Source organism: Bombus affinis, chromosome 1 (assembly GCF_024516045.1).
Source record: "Bombus affinis isolate iyBomAffi1 chromosome 1, iyBomAffi1.2, whole genome shotgun sequence".
Taxonomy (NCBI): Eukaryota; Metazoa; Arthropoda; class Insecta; order Hymenoptera; family Apidae; genus Bombus; species Bombus affinis.
Window position 1 is genome coordinate 700,992 of NC_066344.1, and position 18,714 is coordinate 719,705.

General features: G+C 34.3%; 1 protein-coding gene across 1 annotated transcript; it reads right to left on the bottom strand.

Annotated features, from left to right (window-relative positions):
* Positions 1-162: 162 nt before the first annotated feature.
* LOC126916690 (DNA polymerase delta subunit 2-like) lies at positions 163-14,384 on the bottom strand. Its single transcript, XM_050722729.1, has 6 exons — positions 1,843-14,384; positions 1,428-1,729; positions 1,140-1,350; positions 863-1,067; positions 487-779; positions 163-400 (listed from the first exon to the last, which is right to left on the bottom strand). Exons 1-6 carry the CDS (start codon positions 2,057-2,059, stop codon positions 282-284), a joined length of 1,347 nt encoding a protein of 448 aa, XP_050578686.1. The 5' UTR covers positions 2,060-14,384; the 3' UTR covers positions 163-281.
* Positions 14,385-18,714: the final 4,330 nt, after the last annotated feature.

The following is an 18,714-nucleotide window of genomic DNA, read 5'->3' on the forward strand; positions in this document are numbered from 1 at the left end:
CAATAATAGAACATGTTTTTCTTTTACTATTTATGTGTTGATTAATATCACAAATTATATCAAAATGTTAAATGAAATTTAATTTATCACATCATGAATATAAAATAAACAGGATTAAAATAAATGTGTGTTTCTGCACAATCTTGTTATTTTTTAATAATATTTAAATTTTATTTGAAAAATCTTACATATATGTTCATATAAAATTTATACCGAATCATAATTAAAATATACACAGTTAATATTCTTAATATCCTCACAGTTGAAAGACTAAGATTCATTTAAATATTACTAAAGGAAATATATTGGGTATCTAAATTCTCTAAATTTACTATTACAGCAGTCTGACTCGTATCAAAACATGGAACAGATATTAGCCTAACAATTTGATTTTCATCACCTAAAAATTAAATTATTAATCGCTTTTTATTTTAGTATAAATCGTAGCTTTTATTCTGCTACAATATTTTACAATGAGGCACAAACCTTTCCACAATTTCGTTTCAAATTTGTCTGTATTTCCCACAAAATATATATCTGGACATGTTTCCATAATAAACAAATCTTTCTTGTAGTATGGGCAAGCTAATAGTGTGTCTGGAGCAGTTGGACATATATGTCTCCATAATAAGGTTTTTTCTAGCCATTCAAGAGCTGAAATACCAGTTTCACCTGCTACTTTAATGATGTCCTGAATTGATTGACCACTAGTACCAATTATTATTCGTCCTTCAATTTTACTAATCCATGGATTTGTGGTACTTTTAAAGCTTTCAAGTCTATGTTATTGAAATAGAATAAATTTGTGTATACATAATAAAATGTGGTAATTACTTGTTTATACAATTCAATATATACAAACCTAGATGATTTAGGTAGTAAACAAGGATGAAATGGTCTTTGAGGCAACATAGAATTAGTGGGATCATGTTCTCCTGGCATTAAAGTAATAGAACAACATGTTGCTAAATTACTTAAGAATGTATCTACAGATTTTATTGCTTCTCCAAGTCCTTTAGCTATGTCTGTTGCAGCCTGTGATGTATCATTACTTTTTATGGTATTACCTAATAAAGGCAATAAGGTATTATACAATTATAGTACTATATATAATTTTTATAATAGCGAATGTGATTTACCTGCTATAATGAGTCGAACAATAGAAGTATTATCCTTTTGTATCGTTACATTACCAGCCATTCCACACAGCCATTCCATAAAAAGGGACATTCCTAAACTGTCACAATTATTAGATAAATTTAATCCAGATACTATCACCAGCTTCTTTTGTGATATGCATTCTTTTAAAGATTCTTTTGGTGCACATCCAGGAAAACACCAATCCTTTACCTAAATAGAATTACCACTATTATATTAAACATAAGGAAAATATAACAACAATTATACTTCTCTAGAATTAAAATTACCGTAAATGCGCCATCACTATTTTCATTGCCTAATACAGCACAAACAACTCCGGTAACAATTTGCTTTAAATCAACTTGCTCGCCTACTAATTTAATTCGCAACATTTCATCTTCTAGAAATGGTTGATCTTTCTCCGAGCAATAATTTGGTTTAGAAGAGGAAACATTAAACTGATGTTCTTCACTAAGTTCCCTTAAAATTGATGGTTTCCATTGTTGGTGTTTATACAATGTGCCAATTATTATGCACTGTTGGTTTTCTAAATTTTCTAAATCGGCCAATTTGACAATCGGAACATTTCCTGTGCGAGAAAGAAAACTATGCGCATTATATTATCCATAAGAAGATCCATTTTATATATATTTCTATTATATGATCATAACCTTGTAATATAAGAAAAATTAATAAACATACCCCATTTAGCTTTAACACGCGGAGTTAGAACATCCCTTAATTCGGCAAGTCTAGCAGAGTATATGTGCGCATATTGTTTAGAATAGTCATTTTTCATGTTTACAAACTTTTTCGAAAGATCTTTATAATCAGCTTGCTCCCTTTCAAATACTTCTGGCTTCTCTTTTCCCGCCTTCACAAATAAATCATTACATTCTTTTTTAGTTTTATGAACCATTTTTGACTCAGATATATGCGGAATTTAATGAAATAATTTACGTTCAGCTATCAGCTCGGTTATACCGGCTTTACCGCCAAATTTGTCTGAAACGCTAACCTCACTAGCGCCACCATGAAGCCAGTTGTACGGAAAGTTTAAAATACAACAGATATCTTTTAGCTTCACTATAACTTTGTCGTATTGTACAAAATTTGCCAAAAATATTTTACGTTCCTATCAATTACAAGAGTCGTTTTATTGATTTTGAAATTATTTGCGAATGATATTAAATATTTGAAATAAAGAAAAAGGAAAAGTAATATAAAAAAGTAAAACATACAATAAATGATGTAGGGACTAGTAAAAAAACCACTTGAAGCTATGTATTTTACTCGTTTTATTATTTCCAAATCTTGCTTAGAACCTGAAGAAATTCTTTCACAATCTAATAATTAATTAATGATAATTAAGTTTAACATTAACGCCTGACAACGACGAAGTAAAGATTATATACCTATATATATGTATATATATTAATATACATATATATATTTATATTTTAATTATATATATATATATGTGTATATATATATATATATATCATGTATAAGCTAATCCTTGCCCAGACACACGTGTTGATATGCAGTTGTTCATTCAATTTTTCTTCTACGGGCATATAAATAAAATCTTATTGCTTAATATTTTTTAAATATATATATATATATGTATATGTACATATATGTATATATATGTGCATATATATGTATACATATGTATAATATATATGTATACGGTATCATTACCATTACATATGATGATATGTTTTTGTAGTCCCAATGATTAATATGCACAGATTTGTGCAAATGCCTCAAGCGCGAGACATATTATGGACGGATTGATCCAGATGCAAAATGGACTTTCCGAATAATCGAAGCAGATCGCAAGAATTTCTTTCGCACTAATCGTGCAACAGCTCGATCAAAACCTTTTCATTTTTCTGTTTCTCTTGTCTATTTCTTTTACTTTGCCTCCTTTTTTGTAATTGTTTGCATTCAAATTCGACTGCAGAAAAAATAGCTTAATCTAATCAGCTGGCGTTAGTTTGCGACCGATTTTCGGAATGTCCTCATGTATCCGGCAGTATTTTGACGAGGCCTAAGATTGTCGTTCTAACCTCGCCCGTGAAGAAGGTGACGAAAAAAAAAGAGAGAGAGAGACGCGGCCGCTCACGGGTCGCTGTATTTTCTTTTTTCTTTATTCATTCTCTATACGTAACCATATTGAATCGATCGCGGAGAGGCATCACTCAAAAGCCCCGTCGACATACTGGTTATTTCTTTTTTTTATTTGCTCACTAAATATCAGATTCTTAATTCTGAATGAATTTTATATCGCTACGGTAAAGTTATTATTTTTTTTCTTTTTAAATATCACAATAACCTTACACAGAAAGCTGCAACTAATTTATAATTATATTAATATTAATAATAATATTATTATTATTATATCATTATTACTTTATCATAATTAAATATTATTATTTATTATTATTTATTATTATTGTTGTTTTTATTATCTACCTCGTAAATACGTTGGGATTTTTATCTTTTTTTTTTTTATCCTTTTATCTTTCAACGAAAACACCCTAGTAAGTAACTCTTACGCGCGATTCTTTTTAGGGTAATTGCTTCTTTTAAACACATGACTCGTTCGTATTGGCGACTTTAAATTTCGCATTTATATCCGTTGGCGGAGGATGAAGTGTTCATTGTTTTACGCATGTGTTCAATTAAAATTGAGTAAAAGTAAATCAGCCGGTTTCTCTTGTTTCCTTTTTTTTCACTCTTTCTGTCTGATTCTTTTTTAAATAGTTTTCCGGCACGTCCCCGTTTTTTTATCATCGAACCATACGTTTGAAGTTGTCCTCTATCGCTTCCTCGATTTCGATCGAGAGGCTTTGTCGGTCGCGATGTTTCGCAACATCAAGTATTTAAATATGCGTTACGACATTAATCAAGAATAGATCGTTAATCAAGAACAGTTAGATTCTTCTTTTTCTTTCTTATGTATATATTTCTTGTAAAATAAAAATTTGAATTAATTTAATAGAATTAAAAGTAACGAGGAAATGTTTTTCTTAATGTTCATCCTCAATCAATTCTGTTCTCAATTAACGACATTTTCTACACAATTTCACCTAATATGTGTAATGTGTATACGTACATCGAATTGAAAATTCACACACGTACTTATTCTAGTTATATGTGTGAATTTGTCGGAATAATTTCCATTGTTTAACAAGATCCACGATGTTTGTTCACGGAAGAAAATGTTTCAAGTACTGTGATCAAGAGAAAGATCGATGATACGTTTGCGATAAAAAGTGTCGAAATTCATGATAAAAGTAAATTAAGAATTTATATTTCAAAACCACGCAATAACATTATCACGTTATTTTTTTCTTTTTTTTTATAAAACGTACCCAATCTATTAAATTGCGTGGAAAATCTTTTGTCGAATTAAAATTGAACACTCTTAATGAAAAATTCAAATTAATCGTTGCGTTTGGTACGCTTTGAATATACCCGTCTGAATATGACTCGATCGCTCGAAGTAACAATCGTATCGATATCTTGATAAAATATGGCGCGTGTCAGTAATCGTTTGCGCGGCTAACGAGTGTACGTGCAATAACCAGGTGTGAAGAACAAGAAATGATCGTTGCAGATCGTTGCAGTGTAAACGACATTGCTGAGCGCGAAGCAATTGCTGAACGACGGCCCACCATTTGAATGAATTTTTTCCGTGAACAGGTATCGGCTTATAAACATTATAAACATATCACAATTCGGGCGTCTTCTATTAGAGAGTGTTTTGTAATATGTATATACGTCGCTATCTTTCTTTTCTAAATCACGTTACACACGATAGATTCGATTAACATAATAATTAGACTGCTGATTTTTATGGAAATTAATTTTTTTGACAATATAGTTAAAAAAGCACAGACTTGGTAAAATATTGTTTCATTTGCCAAGTATTATAGAAAGCGATATATCTCGGATGCTTTATACATTCTTTCACATTATGCGCATTCTCTGAAATTTTGCACCTTCAAATTTCTTATAAATGCATAAAAACCCGTAGTCTAATAATAAATGTCACCGAACGTCGTTTCCTGTTCGTTAATTTCTATTTTGCGTGAATAATGACGTGAATTTAGTTTCTTTTCCAATAAAAATTTTCCTATCGTTACACATGTCGAGCTTGTAGCTATTATGGTTTTATGGAAAGTAAATCTTCCAAGTATAATTTTTCAACGCATACTCGTACACAATTGTTTTCGAGACTACTTCGTGTAAACTGAGATTAACGATTAATCGAAGTTTGTACATTAAAATAACGCTTAAGAATAATAATCGACACCCTTGATTAAATCAACGATCGATTTTTATAACATACTTTCATCCTACATGTTTTAATAAAATTCTAGTTAACAAATTGTTAACCTAAGAAGTTTAAATTTAAACTTTCATAGTATCTTCCCGCTCGACTTTCTAGTTATTCTTTCGATGTTTAGTTTTCCTATACGGGCTCGCTATATTCGATAGTGTTATGTACTTTCATGGAAAATTTAACGTGTTTTCTTAAATAATCAGCGATTATGTACCAACGAAGTGTTATTACACCATGTTGAAAGTCGAGTGCCCGAGACCACTCGAAATATATTCGATTATTCGAAGTTAGATTTCGATTCGTATTGAGTATTCGACTATATGAATTGAATAATTGAAAAATCGTCTTATCGAATCCTATAGAATTCGATTTATCGGACTGACTCTAATAATCTGTCATTCAAACAATATCCGAAATAATTCGATCGATCGAATAAGTTCAATTAGAAAATTGTTCAATTCTATTCCAATTATTTGAATACTGCTACGATTTATTCGAATTTTCAAACGATGTGTCCGAGCTTCTCCAAAATTTAAAATTTTATCAACAAATAGAAAAGGACCAAAAAAAAAAAAAGAATAATTCAATTAAATTTCCTAATAATCTAGAATAATATATAAAATTAGAAATATCTTAAAATTATCAAATAATATCTTTTAAGATATTCGATACGATCGGCGATATTCAAATTCATTGGTTTGATTCGAATAAATCGAGCACGTTCGTTCGAGTATTCGAATTTCGATGAAATCATTCGAGTCGAATATTCGGAACATTCAGTCGTCTGATTATCTACCCTACCCAGCATATAACGAATGCATACACAAAGCTTGCGTGATAGAGATAACTATACATAGACCCTGGCATTTTTTCCAATATCTAAATGTTCCATTTTTCTTTAATAAATCATTTCTTTTCCTATTAATATTAGAACGTACATATCTTGATGCTAGGTCCTTCAGGACAGAAAACTAACAGGCAAATAAATACAGGGACATGTGCTACGCGATTAACCTTTCTCTTATACATGGACAAATACTGTAGTACAAAGTGCTACTACGATTACACGTATAGATTTTCACAGATACAAATTTACAGATGTCTACTCAACGAACGACGTTTTTTTTTTTTTTTTAGGTGCTTACCAACGATGAAATGCCTCTTTCTTTTTGGATATAAATAATTTTCGTTTAAATACGCGGTTATCGATACAACAGGTATCTTGTCTTTGGTTGTTGCGAAATCACAAAGATTATAAATATCAATAAATAAGTTAGAGAAAACGAGATTAAATATATCGTATTATTGGTACGATATGGGATAGTAAGAACGTTGAAACTTTGCTTTCTATGTAGGTAAATACATAAATGTTATTAAATACATAATTAAATAAATTAATAAATTCTAGAGAGGATATCGATGCGAATAATTAATCGTACAGTACGAAATAAACATCTTTTAAGTCTTTTATGTTTCAATTTTACGTTCTACATATTTTTCACCTTTTCTTCTTCATTTTATTGAATATACGATTATGTAAATCATTAGATTAAAAAAAAAAGAAATATTCGATAAAATATTTAAATGGGAGTATCTATCTTTTGTAAGTTAACGTTGGAAATCGCCTTCTCAAAACGGAGACTAATTAAGCTTTAAAAAGTAGAATTTAGAAGGTAGATCTTTTAGTTTGTTCCAGAAATTCTAGATTACCAATGCCAGGCTACTTAATTACAGCTGATTTTTTGCGCGTAAGAGGTTCTTCGTATTTTCCTTCTTTTCATCGTTAATCACTTTTTATGCGCATAATTTAGTACAATTTCGTACCAAGAAGTCGAAGTTAAGTGGTGTTAAGCACGCAACAGTGATTTGGAGTCGCGTTCGTTGCGATTCATAAGCGGATGGTAGCTAATTAGTGGTAAATTAGTAGAACGAAAGTAGACCTTTTACGCGTCTACTTTGCGAACATTGTTACGAAAGGCTGGAATTGTGCAACACCAGTTTCTGTTTCACAATGTGTTTAAATAATTTTCGTCACGCCTTCCGTTGAGGCAATTATCTTGCTGGTGAAAAATAAATATCATACAACTTATTTTAAACGCGCTTATCGATGATCTTCTAAAACCCGAAGTAGTCGGCATTTTTAACATATAATTTAAACAGCTAATTATGAACATTGAAACGTTGTTATATTTTAAAGAATTTTCTTTTTACATATACGAGATGTTTCATTATTTTTAGGTCTTAATTTAACGATCGATCAAGCATTGAAAAACGTCAAAACTAGATCACAATTGTGTTTGAATTACAGTTGATTTATTTGAAATCAGAAGTCAATAATAAAGAGAATATTACTCTTTCGAAAAAATACAAGGAATTTTAAGAACGTATAATTATTATAAAAAACAGAGCAGCTATAATATAAAATTATAATTTACAATTAAAAGAAATAATTTTCAACGTTCAATCGATCGCTAAATAAGTTTCATCAATGACGAACCACCCTGTACATCGTTACATTGTTAAACTTCGGTGTTTAACTCAATCGTAGTTAACGTTTATCGTTCTCCTTTAACGATGCACCTATTCTATAAACGTCGTCCGACGCGTAGACATCAATTCTACTAATTTCACACGTTTCTTTTGCTTTCTATAACTTTCATCTGCTTCGACCCTATCAGTTTATCACGAATATCATAAATATCTACATAAGTAAGTAGATCTCGAATTCTTGTATTCATTATTCGCATACATTATCGAGTGCGTTGTTAAATAAGTGTAGACTTTCTTTGTCTTGGTTCGTGTCTTCCCATGTGTAATATTTCCCCCACCCACCCCCTCCGTTTCTTTAATTTTGCGGTACTTTACAATTTCATTGTTCCAATACGTGATCATCGTTGTTAATCGATTCTTCGATCGAGGCTTGTTTAATTGGCTTCTATAATTCTAATTAGTCAGAATCAATGTCCACAGACGATCGAGTCAGTCATCGTGGCCATCGTTGATAACTATCCCATTTTGTGTACAATTATAAACGTCGATAATGAAGATTATCGTTTATTATTTGATATGTATGGTTCACTTTGCAACATCCATCTTCCTTCTTTACAGAAGGTTCTCCAGAGCATAGGAGAATTTTTGATAAAAAGTTTTCCCAAGTTTATGTGGATTTTCCGTAGATATTCTATTATATAAGGATCTTCGGAGCATATTCGTTTGTCAAACGCTTTTCAGAGTTTTTTTTATTAAAGATTTCTCAGAATTTACCGATACTTTTTCGCAAGTTTATGCGATTTCCCTAGTTATTTTATTACATAAGAGAACTCCGAAAAGAGCAATCCTCTGGCACATCTCACAATTTGCAGAGATTCTCCGTCGAAGGTTTTTCAGAATTTACCGACACTTTCTATCGAACATCCCACAGGATTTGTAAAGATCCTTCATGCAAGATTTCTTGGAATTTACGGAGATTCTTTGTTCAAATTTCTTTACATTCGAAATGTATTTGGGATTTACAGAAATTCTTCCTATCCAAGATTCTTCAAAATTTCCTATAGGTAGATTTTTTTTTTTTTATTAGACAATCTCTAATCGAATATTTACAAAACAAAAAGAAAATTGATTTCCATTGTTCCACTTAGTTTCACGTAGTAAAATTATGATGGCGACGCATGACGATATGTGAATCGCTGTTCGTCTGTACCACGATAATTACACGCTTAAGAGATACCTATGAGATTCACCATCACGGACACGTAAAATAGCATCTTTTATTCTTTGGGATTGTTTACGCAGCCTTGACAAATTAATAAATAGTCGAACCTTTCAGGTACCTATGTGCAAAGAACATCTGATAGCGAGAATGAAATTTCCTTGAATAAACACCTATATGTAATATACATATAACGTCGAAGCAGACGTTTCACGGAATTTCCTAATTGTTTTATTAAAAGAGTCGATTAATCGACTTGAATCAACGTCGCGAGATCGGTGACGCGGCAATTTCTGTCAGGAATTATCTTTTCATGTAAAATATCGACGAATTGACTATCGACATGCGGATCATCCGCGGGAATGAATGGGATGGAACATCCGTGTTACCGCGAGATTCTTTTTCAAATCTCGAGTTGAAAGGTGAAATACACTGCTCAGTACAATCAATGATTCGAAGTATAAAAGAAAAATATATATATACATATATCGTACACCATTCGTACAAAAATATATCGTAAATCATTTGGTGGTAGATTTCCTCGGTTTTAGTTCTTCGGGCTACGAGGTTCGAAAATAACACGATAAAGTGTAGTTACATGGTTGTTACGTTTTGTAGTCTGAAATATTTCATTTTTGTGAAATATATTTATATAAAGAAAGATTTAATTGTTGTATGCTCAATTTTTTTTTAATATAATTCTACGAATTATAAGTTTAAAATGTAAGAGGATATTTTTAAATACGTTTTTTTTTTTGTAAAATATACTGTACGAAGAAATTGCTATTTGCGTTTTAATTAGAATCGTAGATTATTCGAAGTTATTCGTAGTCTACCTATCGATCGAATCACTTTTCCCACTGTTCTTCGGAACAAGGACTGGCTGTTGGAAATTTTCTCGATGTGCCGTTCGTGTTAAGAAAACGCGTTGGAATGATTCCTAGGAAACTACGAGAGCGTTTATAGGGAACGATATCACGCATGAGATACGGAGCGTTGATTCCAATTGCGGCCGAATAGGATCGGCTGTGGAATTGTTGAAACGCAGAAAGTGGCTTCAACTCGGATGCAAGGTCAGATAGAAGCGATTATTGCGCGCACTTTCATCGTGGTGCATATGGGTTGCATTCGTTTGCGAAAATTGTTCGCGCGTCGTGTATGCGAAACCATGGTGTACGCGTATAATATACGAAAACTTCCAATTACAATTTGTTAAATAATAATATCTATGTTTACAAGTAAGATCGATAGATCGTTTTCCAACTATCTATGTTGAGCAGTGTATTTATCGACATAACTGATAGAATGGAGTCAGTCAGAATCGATTATATCTTGGAAATGACGAGATTACACGATATTTTACGAATAAACTTCGATATTTACGCGAATTCATATTTTTTCAAATATAATTAAAAACATGGAATCTAAGTAAAAACTGAAAATTATAAAGAGTGTCATACATTGAATATTTTACATATTTTTACATGTTACGTGTATTTCCTGTATTTGCAAATTTCCCGTAAATGCATATGAATAACGATCAACGGTAACAAACGATGGTTGTAACCGATGGGAACGATGTTATTTGAGAAATATACGATGTAGATCGCCTCGACTCCATCCTGTCAATCAGAGGGATAAAAATTACTTTCAGGCAACGTCACTTCCGCTAATATACGCGAAGCATCGCCAGACGGATGTGTAACTAAAACACATAGAGCACGGAAAAGAAGCGCACGCGACATTATTAATCCCTTTCGAATAACAACTACGTCGAACAATCTACGATCACACACGTTTTTTTAATCGCGAAACGTTCGAAAAACTCGACGAGAAAAAACATCACGAGATGTATGCTATTATAGATTAGAACGAGTTGCAAGTTTTTTTTTTTTTTTTTCTTTAACACCTTAAAACCTTTGTATATAATAATAAATATAGCGTTTAAATTATAGCCGAGCCTAATATCTGTAAATATTTATACACGATAGCTACGGTCCCTAATTAATGCGTCGTATTATACTTTCGGAATGTATGGACTTGACGATTTTCTACCTTTAAACTCTCTTTACCTATTCCTCGTTTTTTCTTTTTACCACTTTCTTATTACTTTCAATGATTAGAAAGATCGAAAAAATTGTCGGTTAGGTAGGTCACGATCGATCGAGGACAATTTTCGAAGACTTTCAAAAGCCCCTCGCTTTTCTTTTCCTTCTTCTTTCTTTAATCTATTTAGACGAGAATCTACGTCGTCTGGGTATATTAGAAAAAATGATATGTCTTATTGTACGTGGTCGCGAGATTTCGCGTTCCTATCACTTTTATTCCGACGTTCCTTGTAACCTACTCGATTGCTGGAAGAAGTATGGCGCGATCGTGTGTAAAACTTTTTTCACAAACGCGTTCTATATACTTCGATAGAAAATCGAAGCACGATTGAAACACGTATTTCGTAATAACTTTGTTGAAACGCTTTCGATGACGATACACGAGATTCTGCGATCGCTCTCAAATGACGATTAGATCTCTACGGTTCTCCTTCGAAGTTCTAAAATTATATAAATTACTAGAGTTAAAATGTTAATAAATCGCAAGTAATTTTTACCGCCTGGAATTTCGTCGCGTTTCAAGTATTTCTTATCCAAATTACAACATCCTTCGCAAATATATTACAACATCGACCATCTATGAAACTTTTGCAGACGCTTTCAAGTTATAGAAGTTTATTTACACAAATGTAATTTCCATTCGCGTGATAATTACGTTAAATACGGATAACATATATTCAAAGGTGTATCGAAATTTGCGAATGTTATTATTCGCGAAATAATTATATAACGTTAAATACAAACGACCCACTCTTCAATTTCTTATACTTCCATCAATTTTCTTACCTAGACGCTCGAAACACGTTCAGCCGTTATTTCACGGCTGCGCTATACTTCTTCCATTAAGAATACACCTCTTCCTTCCCTTCTCAGTGGGACGCTGAGCATTCGTGTCGTCGTGGTCAGCCTCTATTCCCACTCCTCCATCTTACACTTCGATCCTATCAAAACGTAATATCGTTTGAGAAACTTGGTCACGAGATACGGTCATTTTTACCTTCCTCCCACTTATCGATTTACAAGGCGTGCGAGCTCGTGGTCACGATTTACGGAATGAAACGCTCGAAACTCGGTAGCTCGACACCCGAAGGCCTCCCTATGGACACGTTTGCTTCAGTCTAACCAGCGTTCCGGTGAAGAATATCGTGGACAGAGAGCGAGGTTACGCGATCAAAAATAATTTCTCGGATGCTTGGAAAAATACCGTTTCGAGACTGGCCTACTTTTCTTAAACTCGGACTCGCGGCGTTGATACGCGCCGGGCGAGAGATTCGTCGATTTTCAGCGCGTCGTCTCGTTAGGACGGATTCGGGATCTATTTTATCTGTGTATGTGGCAGGTTTTTCGTTTCTCTATCTTTCATCCGTGTATTTCCATTCGTCGGCCCTGCTCCTCACTTCGAAATTTCGAGCTCGCACGTCTTGTTTCCTTCGGCCGAACACGACTTTTCACCGTCCACAGGGTGTTCGACGATTTATTATATAACATCGTATCACAATGATGACACAACACTGCCGTCTAGATATCCTCGCGATCTTTGGATAGATATACGTATCGATGTCTTTGGTGTTCGTCAGCTATATATATATATATTTCCTCCGTTTAAACAAAGAGAACGCAGATTTTCTCCGTTTCTTCTCCTATTGGATAAAAATCTTCTTTGTGTTCCGTAGAAAATATCCGGATTGTACAGGATCATGCGGAAAATCATGTTCTTCTTCTCGATCGCATCTTCTTACCTGTGCTTTCTTAAATGCTTCTGCCCTTTATCGATAGTTTGACGTTGTCGCCGCGATGGACTCCTCTTCTTCATTCTTAAGGAAACGCGATAAAGACTTGCCACGCTCTTGAGACGAGTTACGTCTCCGAATTGTTCGTTAACGTTCGTTACACGATCCACGAGAGTCGATTTCTTGGAAATTCTTCTTCATTTCGTCGTTATTTTTTAGCTGGCGTGAAAAAACATGATCCAAGGGATCCAGAATCTATAAGCTCTCGTTCGCACGGTTGGTCAGCCTCGTTCGGGTTCTTTCTTCGTGATCTATTGCCTGTGTTTCGCGTGTATACATATATATATCTATTATATACATATACGTATGTAAAAAAGAAACAAAAAACGGACTCGTTAGAATAATTCTTTAGTCACAGTACAAAATATCTGATTCGCGTGTACTTTGCTTTATCTTCTTTTTTTTCTCTCTTTCTTCCCCCTCCCCCCTTTTCTCTTTTCTCTCTTCATTGTCATTCCGTTCACGACGTATGATAAACATATATATATATATTTGTTTCCTTTACTCCAATATGTATATATATATATATATATATATATATAGCTATCTGTATATATATACTTTCCGTATTTATATCGGTTTCTACTAATTCTTATGCGAAATGCCATTCTATATAATTGTAAACTGTATAGCGTACTGCCTACTGATATGAGTTTCCTTAGTTCACTTGTAAAGCACTTTTTAGATTCAATCGAAACGATTCATCGCGAGCGAGCGAACCTCGTTGCAAATGTTTCTTTTGCGTTGCGAATTAACCAGTTACATCGGTTGATTTTCGTATCACGCACGGAATCGATTTCTCCTTTTGTTCGTTTATTCAGCTTTAACTATCTTCTATTCGTGATTTTTTGTTGTACACGATCGTTGATTCCTTCCTCCTCTTTAACATAATATTATATATCCAGGTTTGTATCGATAGTAGTTTTTTTTCACCGAATGGGTCGTAGTCAAGATATAAATTTCAATTTCAGTGGTTTAATAATTTTGGTTGTGCCCGTACAACGAAAAATACACGGTCGAAGAAGAAACTTTGATCGAATCTAACAATTGCCTATTCTTATCGCTGAATATTTCTCTATTCTTTCCTAGTTTCCCTCGTTGTCCTCGGTGAAAGCGATTCCTTCAGCTCGTTTTGGGCTATTCTCGATATGCGTTCAATCTGTTTTTTGTTTTCGACGACGAAAATCCTACTTTTCTCCATCTTTATCGGAACGAAGAAACATTACCCATCGAAAGTATGATCGGGGAATTTTGCTGAAAATTCACTGACTTTAGTTGGTAGAATTATCGTTTCGAAATATGATTTAAGGAAAATTTTTCGATCTCTTCTAATTCCTTTCAATTGTACTATCAAAAACGTATTTTCCTTTGAATTTTGAAAGTTGTTCGATCTGTGATTAAAGATTCTCAGAACTCTTTAATCTCTTAGGAACCCTCGCATTTCTACAATTTAAACGAACTCTTAACAGGAATAAAGTCGATCATTCGCGTATCCTTCGAACAATCAACATATCTTAATAATATAACCAATTTTATAATTTCAATGATTTTGTCAATGCATCTACTTTCGCGTAAATAGTTTAAGATTCTCGACGCGCTGCCGACAAAGTTGAAGAGAAAGAAGAAAAAGATCCAAAACGAGCCAATGGAACGCGACTGAGCTGTCGAGTAATTAATAGCGCAGCAAGCGATACGAGTAGCTGGATATCGAAAAATCGTGTCGCTCGATCGCGACTTCGTGCATGCCGAACATTTTCTTTTCGCGTTTTCTCTCGTTCTATCTTTTTTCCTTTAACGCATCCCTTCTTGTTCTTTTTTTAGTCTTCCAGATTTCTCACAGCTTCAGTGGCGTAATAAGTTTTTTTTTCGTCGTTTTCATACAAAAGTAGCAAAAGCTTGGCCGCGAGTGCCGAAGAATTATACTTTTTAACACCGTGACGATGCTTCTTTCCGAAGCGCCGTCGCAATTCTTATGTTTCTCCTATTTTTTTTTCTTTTTTTTTCTTAATAGAGTGAGGTTCGAATGAAAATTTGTCGACGACAAAACGTTGCGTCGTCACGCGCGACGTCGACGATAAACGCGAGTTCACACGAGTAATAGCTTCTTGTGTATTTTGGTGTGTTCAGTTTCACGCGTTTGTTGTACGATATTACTTTGCTTTTTCGGGCCGAAATACGGACGCGTGGAATCGCGTGGATCGTCGTTCTAATTAGCTAGAAATTGTTCAACACTCACACGTTACGGTTAATAACACTTACGCACACATATATACGCAGATCACGTTCATTCACTCTCTATCTTGGGCAGTACAACTATTATTTTTTTTTTTTAATTGTAAAATGATATGTTACGTTAAGGTCAAGCGAATACGTTGCCCTGGGAAAGGCATTCCAGAGCCTTCGTTTTCCTCTTTTTTCCACGTCGGTAGTCACGGTTCGCGATTCAGTTCGAATTACGCTCGATTCAATAATCCGCGGATCTAATGGGACCTGATGAAGACTCGAAAGAAAGATCGATGACGACGAACGATTCCCCCAAGAAGAAGAAGAAGAAGAAGAAGAAGAAGAAGAAGAAGAAGAAGAAGAAGAAGAAGAAGAAGAAGAAAAAGTACAAGATGACGAAGAAGAACCATTTTCTTTGGGGATCATTTTTTCTTGGGAATCGAAGATACTCGATTTAATTCCCATTTCTTGCCACCCACTTTGCTCCTTTCCTTTTCTAATAAATTAATTATGATAACGATTATAACAAAGGGCAAACGAATCTGTGCCGTTTCATACTTCTCCTCTCTTTTTCCTTTTTCTTTTTTGCGTCGTCGCTCTCTCCGAATTCGCAAATGTAAGGCCTCGCATGGATTTTACAACTTAGGCTATACTTTCCGTCGTTTCCGAAGATCACATAATGCGTGTCTCTCGTTTTATTTTTTCTCCGTGTTTTCCTTAAAATCACGATGACTCTCGTTTAAAAGGGAACGCTTGCACAGACGAATTGACTAACTCCTTTTACCTTTGAAACCACGCTTCCCCGCTACCAATGTAAAACAATTTGTTTTAATAAATTTATTATATTCATATATATATATATATATATATATATATATAGTCCAAGACACACTAAAGAGAGCATCCGAGGAGATTCGATAAAACCTTTTTCACATTTTTCTATACCGACTATCAGGAAAAAAATTATTCAGTCACCATCTATAATGAATATATATATGTATATGTATATATGTATATATACATCGACGATACTCTAACGAGTCAGAAATTCGGTGATATGTTCATGGATCGACGAGTTCACGGATTCAAGCGGTTTACACACTTTTTTGTTTTTTCTTTTTTGCTTTTTTTTTTGTTGCACTAACAATCATCCGGAGAGCGTTTACCGAAGTCGTCCATTCAGAGCCAAATTTCTGGCCAATTTCATACGGATTACTTTCCAGGATAATTGCACTACCATCTCTCGTAACGGTATGAAAACGGCCTTTCCTTCATTTTTGAAACGTTCTCTCGATCTTCGTGAAATCGTTTTGTGAGATTTTTTTCGTAAACGGAAGTTTTAATGCTTCTACGCTTTAAGGTAGATCAAACGATATTAATAAGTATCCCTGTAGCTGATACACGCGTTAATTAATCTTCTCAGAACAAGTTTTTAAAGACAAAGACGAGAACGAAGAATTTATCCTATCTTTATTCCTTTTTCCTGTGAAGATTTTGTTTCATGCATCGTTGAATCTCTCTGTCTCCGATTTTATAGTTATATTTACAGCAAAAATAATATTAAAATATGCATTCACCAACGAGCGAAAGGAATTAATTTCTCTTTTGTGTCCATTCACTTTTCCTTTCCTTTTTGAAAAAATTGATAAAAGACGAAAGAACGCTGGATGAAAATACCCGTTTCTTTTTGCTTCATTTTCACAATGAACGACGAGTAAACGCTTTCCAGGACAATTATCTATCTTTAAACGACCTGCTCGGTAAGCTCTTAACGATCTAACGATATGTATCAGAAAAGTGACAACCCTGAAACCTCGCGTTGCATACTTTCGTTTCTCTGTCTCTCTCTCTCTCTCTCTTTCTCCTTGTTTTTCGTTCCATCTTCGATTCAGCGACATGTTTCCTTAGAATTCGAAATCATCGCGGCATCGTCGAAAGCTTCGAGCCGATTTTAAAAGTTGCCTGTTCCATTTTCGATTGTTTCACCGAGCCTTCAGTTTACTGACACACTTCTTCCTGAGTGATCTCGTTGCCCGACGAGCTGCGTTTACCGTTTCCAGCGTCAAGGGACACCTCGTCTCGCTCTGAATTTTTGCGACGGTCCAGTTCTCTGCAAACGGACCGGCCAAGTTCTTCTTTCAGGTCAGGCAGATTTTTATTTCGTGGTAAGAAAGCCAGATAGAAAGGCGGTTTGTTCCGCCTGGACCTTTAAACGACACTGCTTGTCCGGCAAAAATTGAGTAAAAAGAGGAAAATTTGTCGCGGTCAAGCTACTTTCCTAAGTTATAAGTTATAACAAATAATTGTCCTGATAATTCGATTTGGTCGTGTTGCGTCGATGTTAGAATAGCACGAATAGCAATTCATATAATAATTTTGTATATAATGAAATATATGACTCTTCGTATAATTCGTTAATGGAATTTCGACGATGGTAGTGGTTATTATAATATATAATTAAGTAGAATTTTCTTAATAGTATATACATATTAGCTAATTTTAGAAAGAAATTGGTCAAACATAAAGGTTCTAGAATGATTCGTGGAAATTCGATTCCTTTATATATAGGATCGAAAAATCCTAAATCTCTCTAAAAATCATCAGAAACGAACTACAAATAGATTTTTTTTTCCGAAAGATACATCTTCATCGAGCAACGAGATTTTCAGTTACTTCGTCATTTTTCAAACAAGCGATTCAGGCACGATCGCGAGAAGACATCCGTAACTCTCGTCTCGACGCGAATACAATCGTGCACGGAATAAAACTGTGCGCAACACTCTCGTTTTTCCTCCCCTCGGAGTGTGCTTTTCTTTTCTTCTCGGCTCGTGTTTTCATGGAAAATAGAAAAATAAAGGAGCGTTCTGACGCTCGAGAGCAATTACGACGGTCGGCTCATGTCGCTGACGAAGTGTCTTTTGAACGCCAATCGTGAAATTAGCCGTTCCACAGTGTGAATTAGCTTCACCGACGATGAATTCTTCGCTTTCATCGTAATTTCTCGCCATTGACGTGCACACGGTTCGGTTAACACTCTCTACCACTCTCTATTACACCTTTACACCACTTAATCACCACTCGCCACTATTAATTGCGGATGCGTATAATAAATGCCCAGTGGTTGTTCGACGAGGATCATATTTAATCAGCACGATGATTGGCTGTGAACTCTGAGAAAAGAAGCTGTCGATCGACTCGGGAAGCCGTTCGGGCGATAAAATTCGAGGAATCTACGAGAAAAATATGCCATTCTTTCCATCGCGCTATACAGAGGAGTATTCTTTCGATCACCGTTGATGAACTTTCTCGATCGTTTTCTCTCGCTTTTTTCTTTAAATAGTCTTTCTCGTTTACCGTATCCCGGCGAAATTTTTCCTTCCTTCTCTT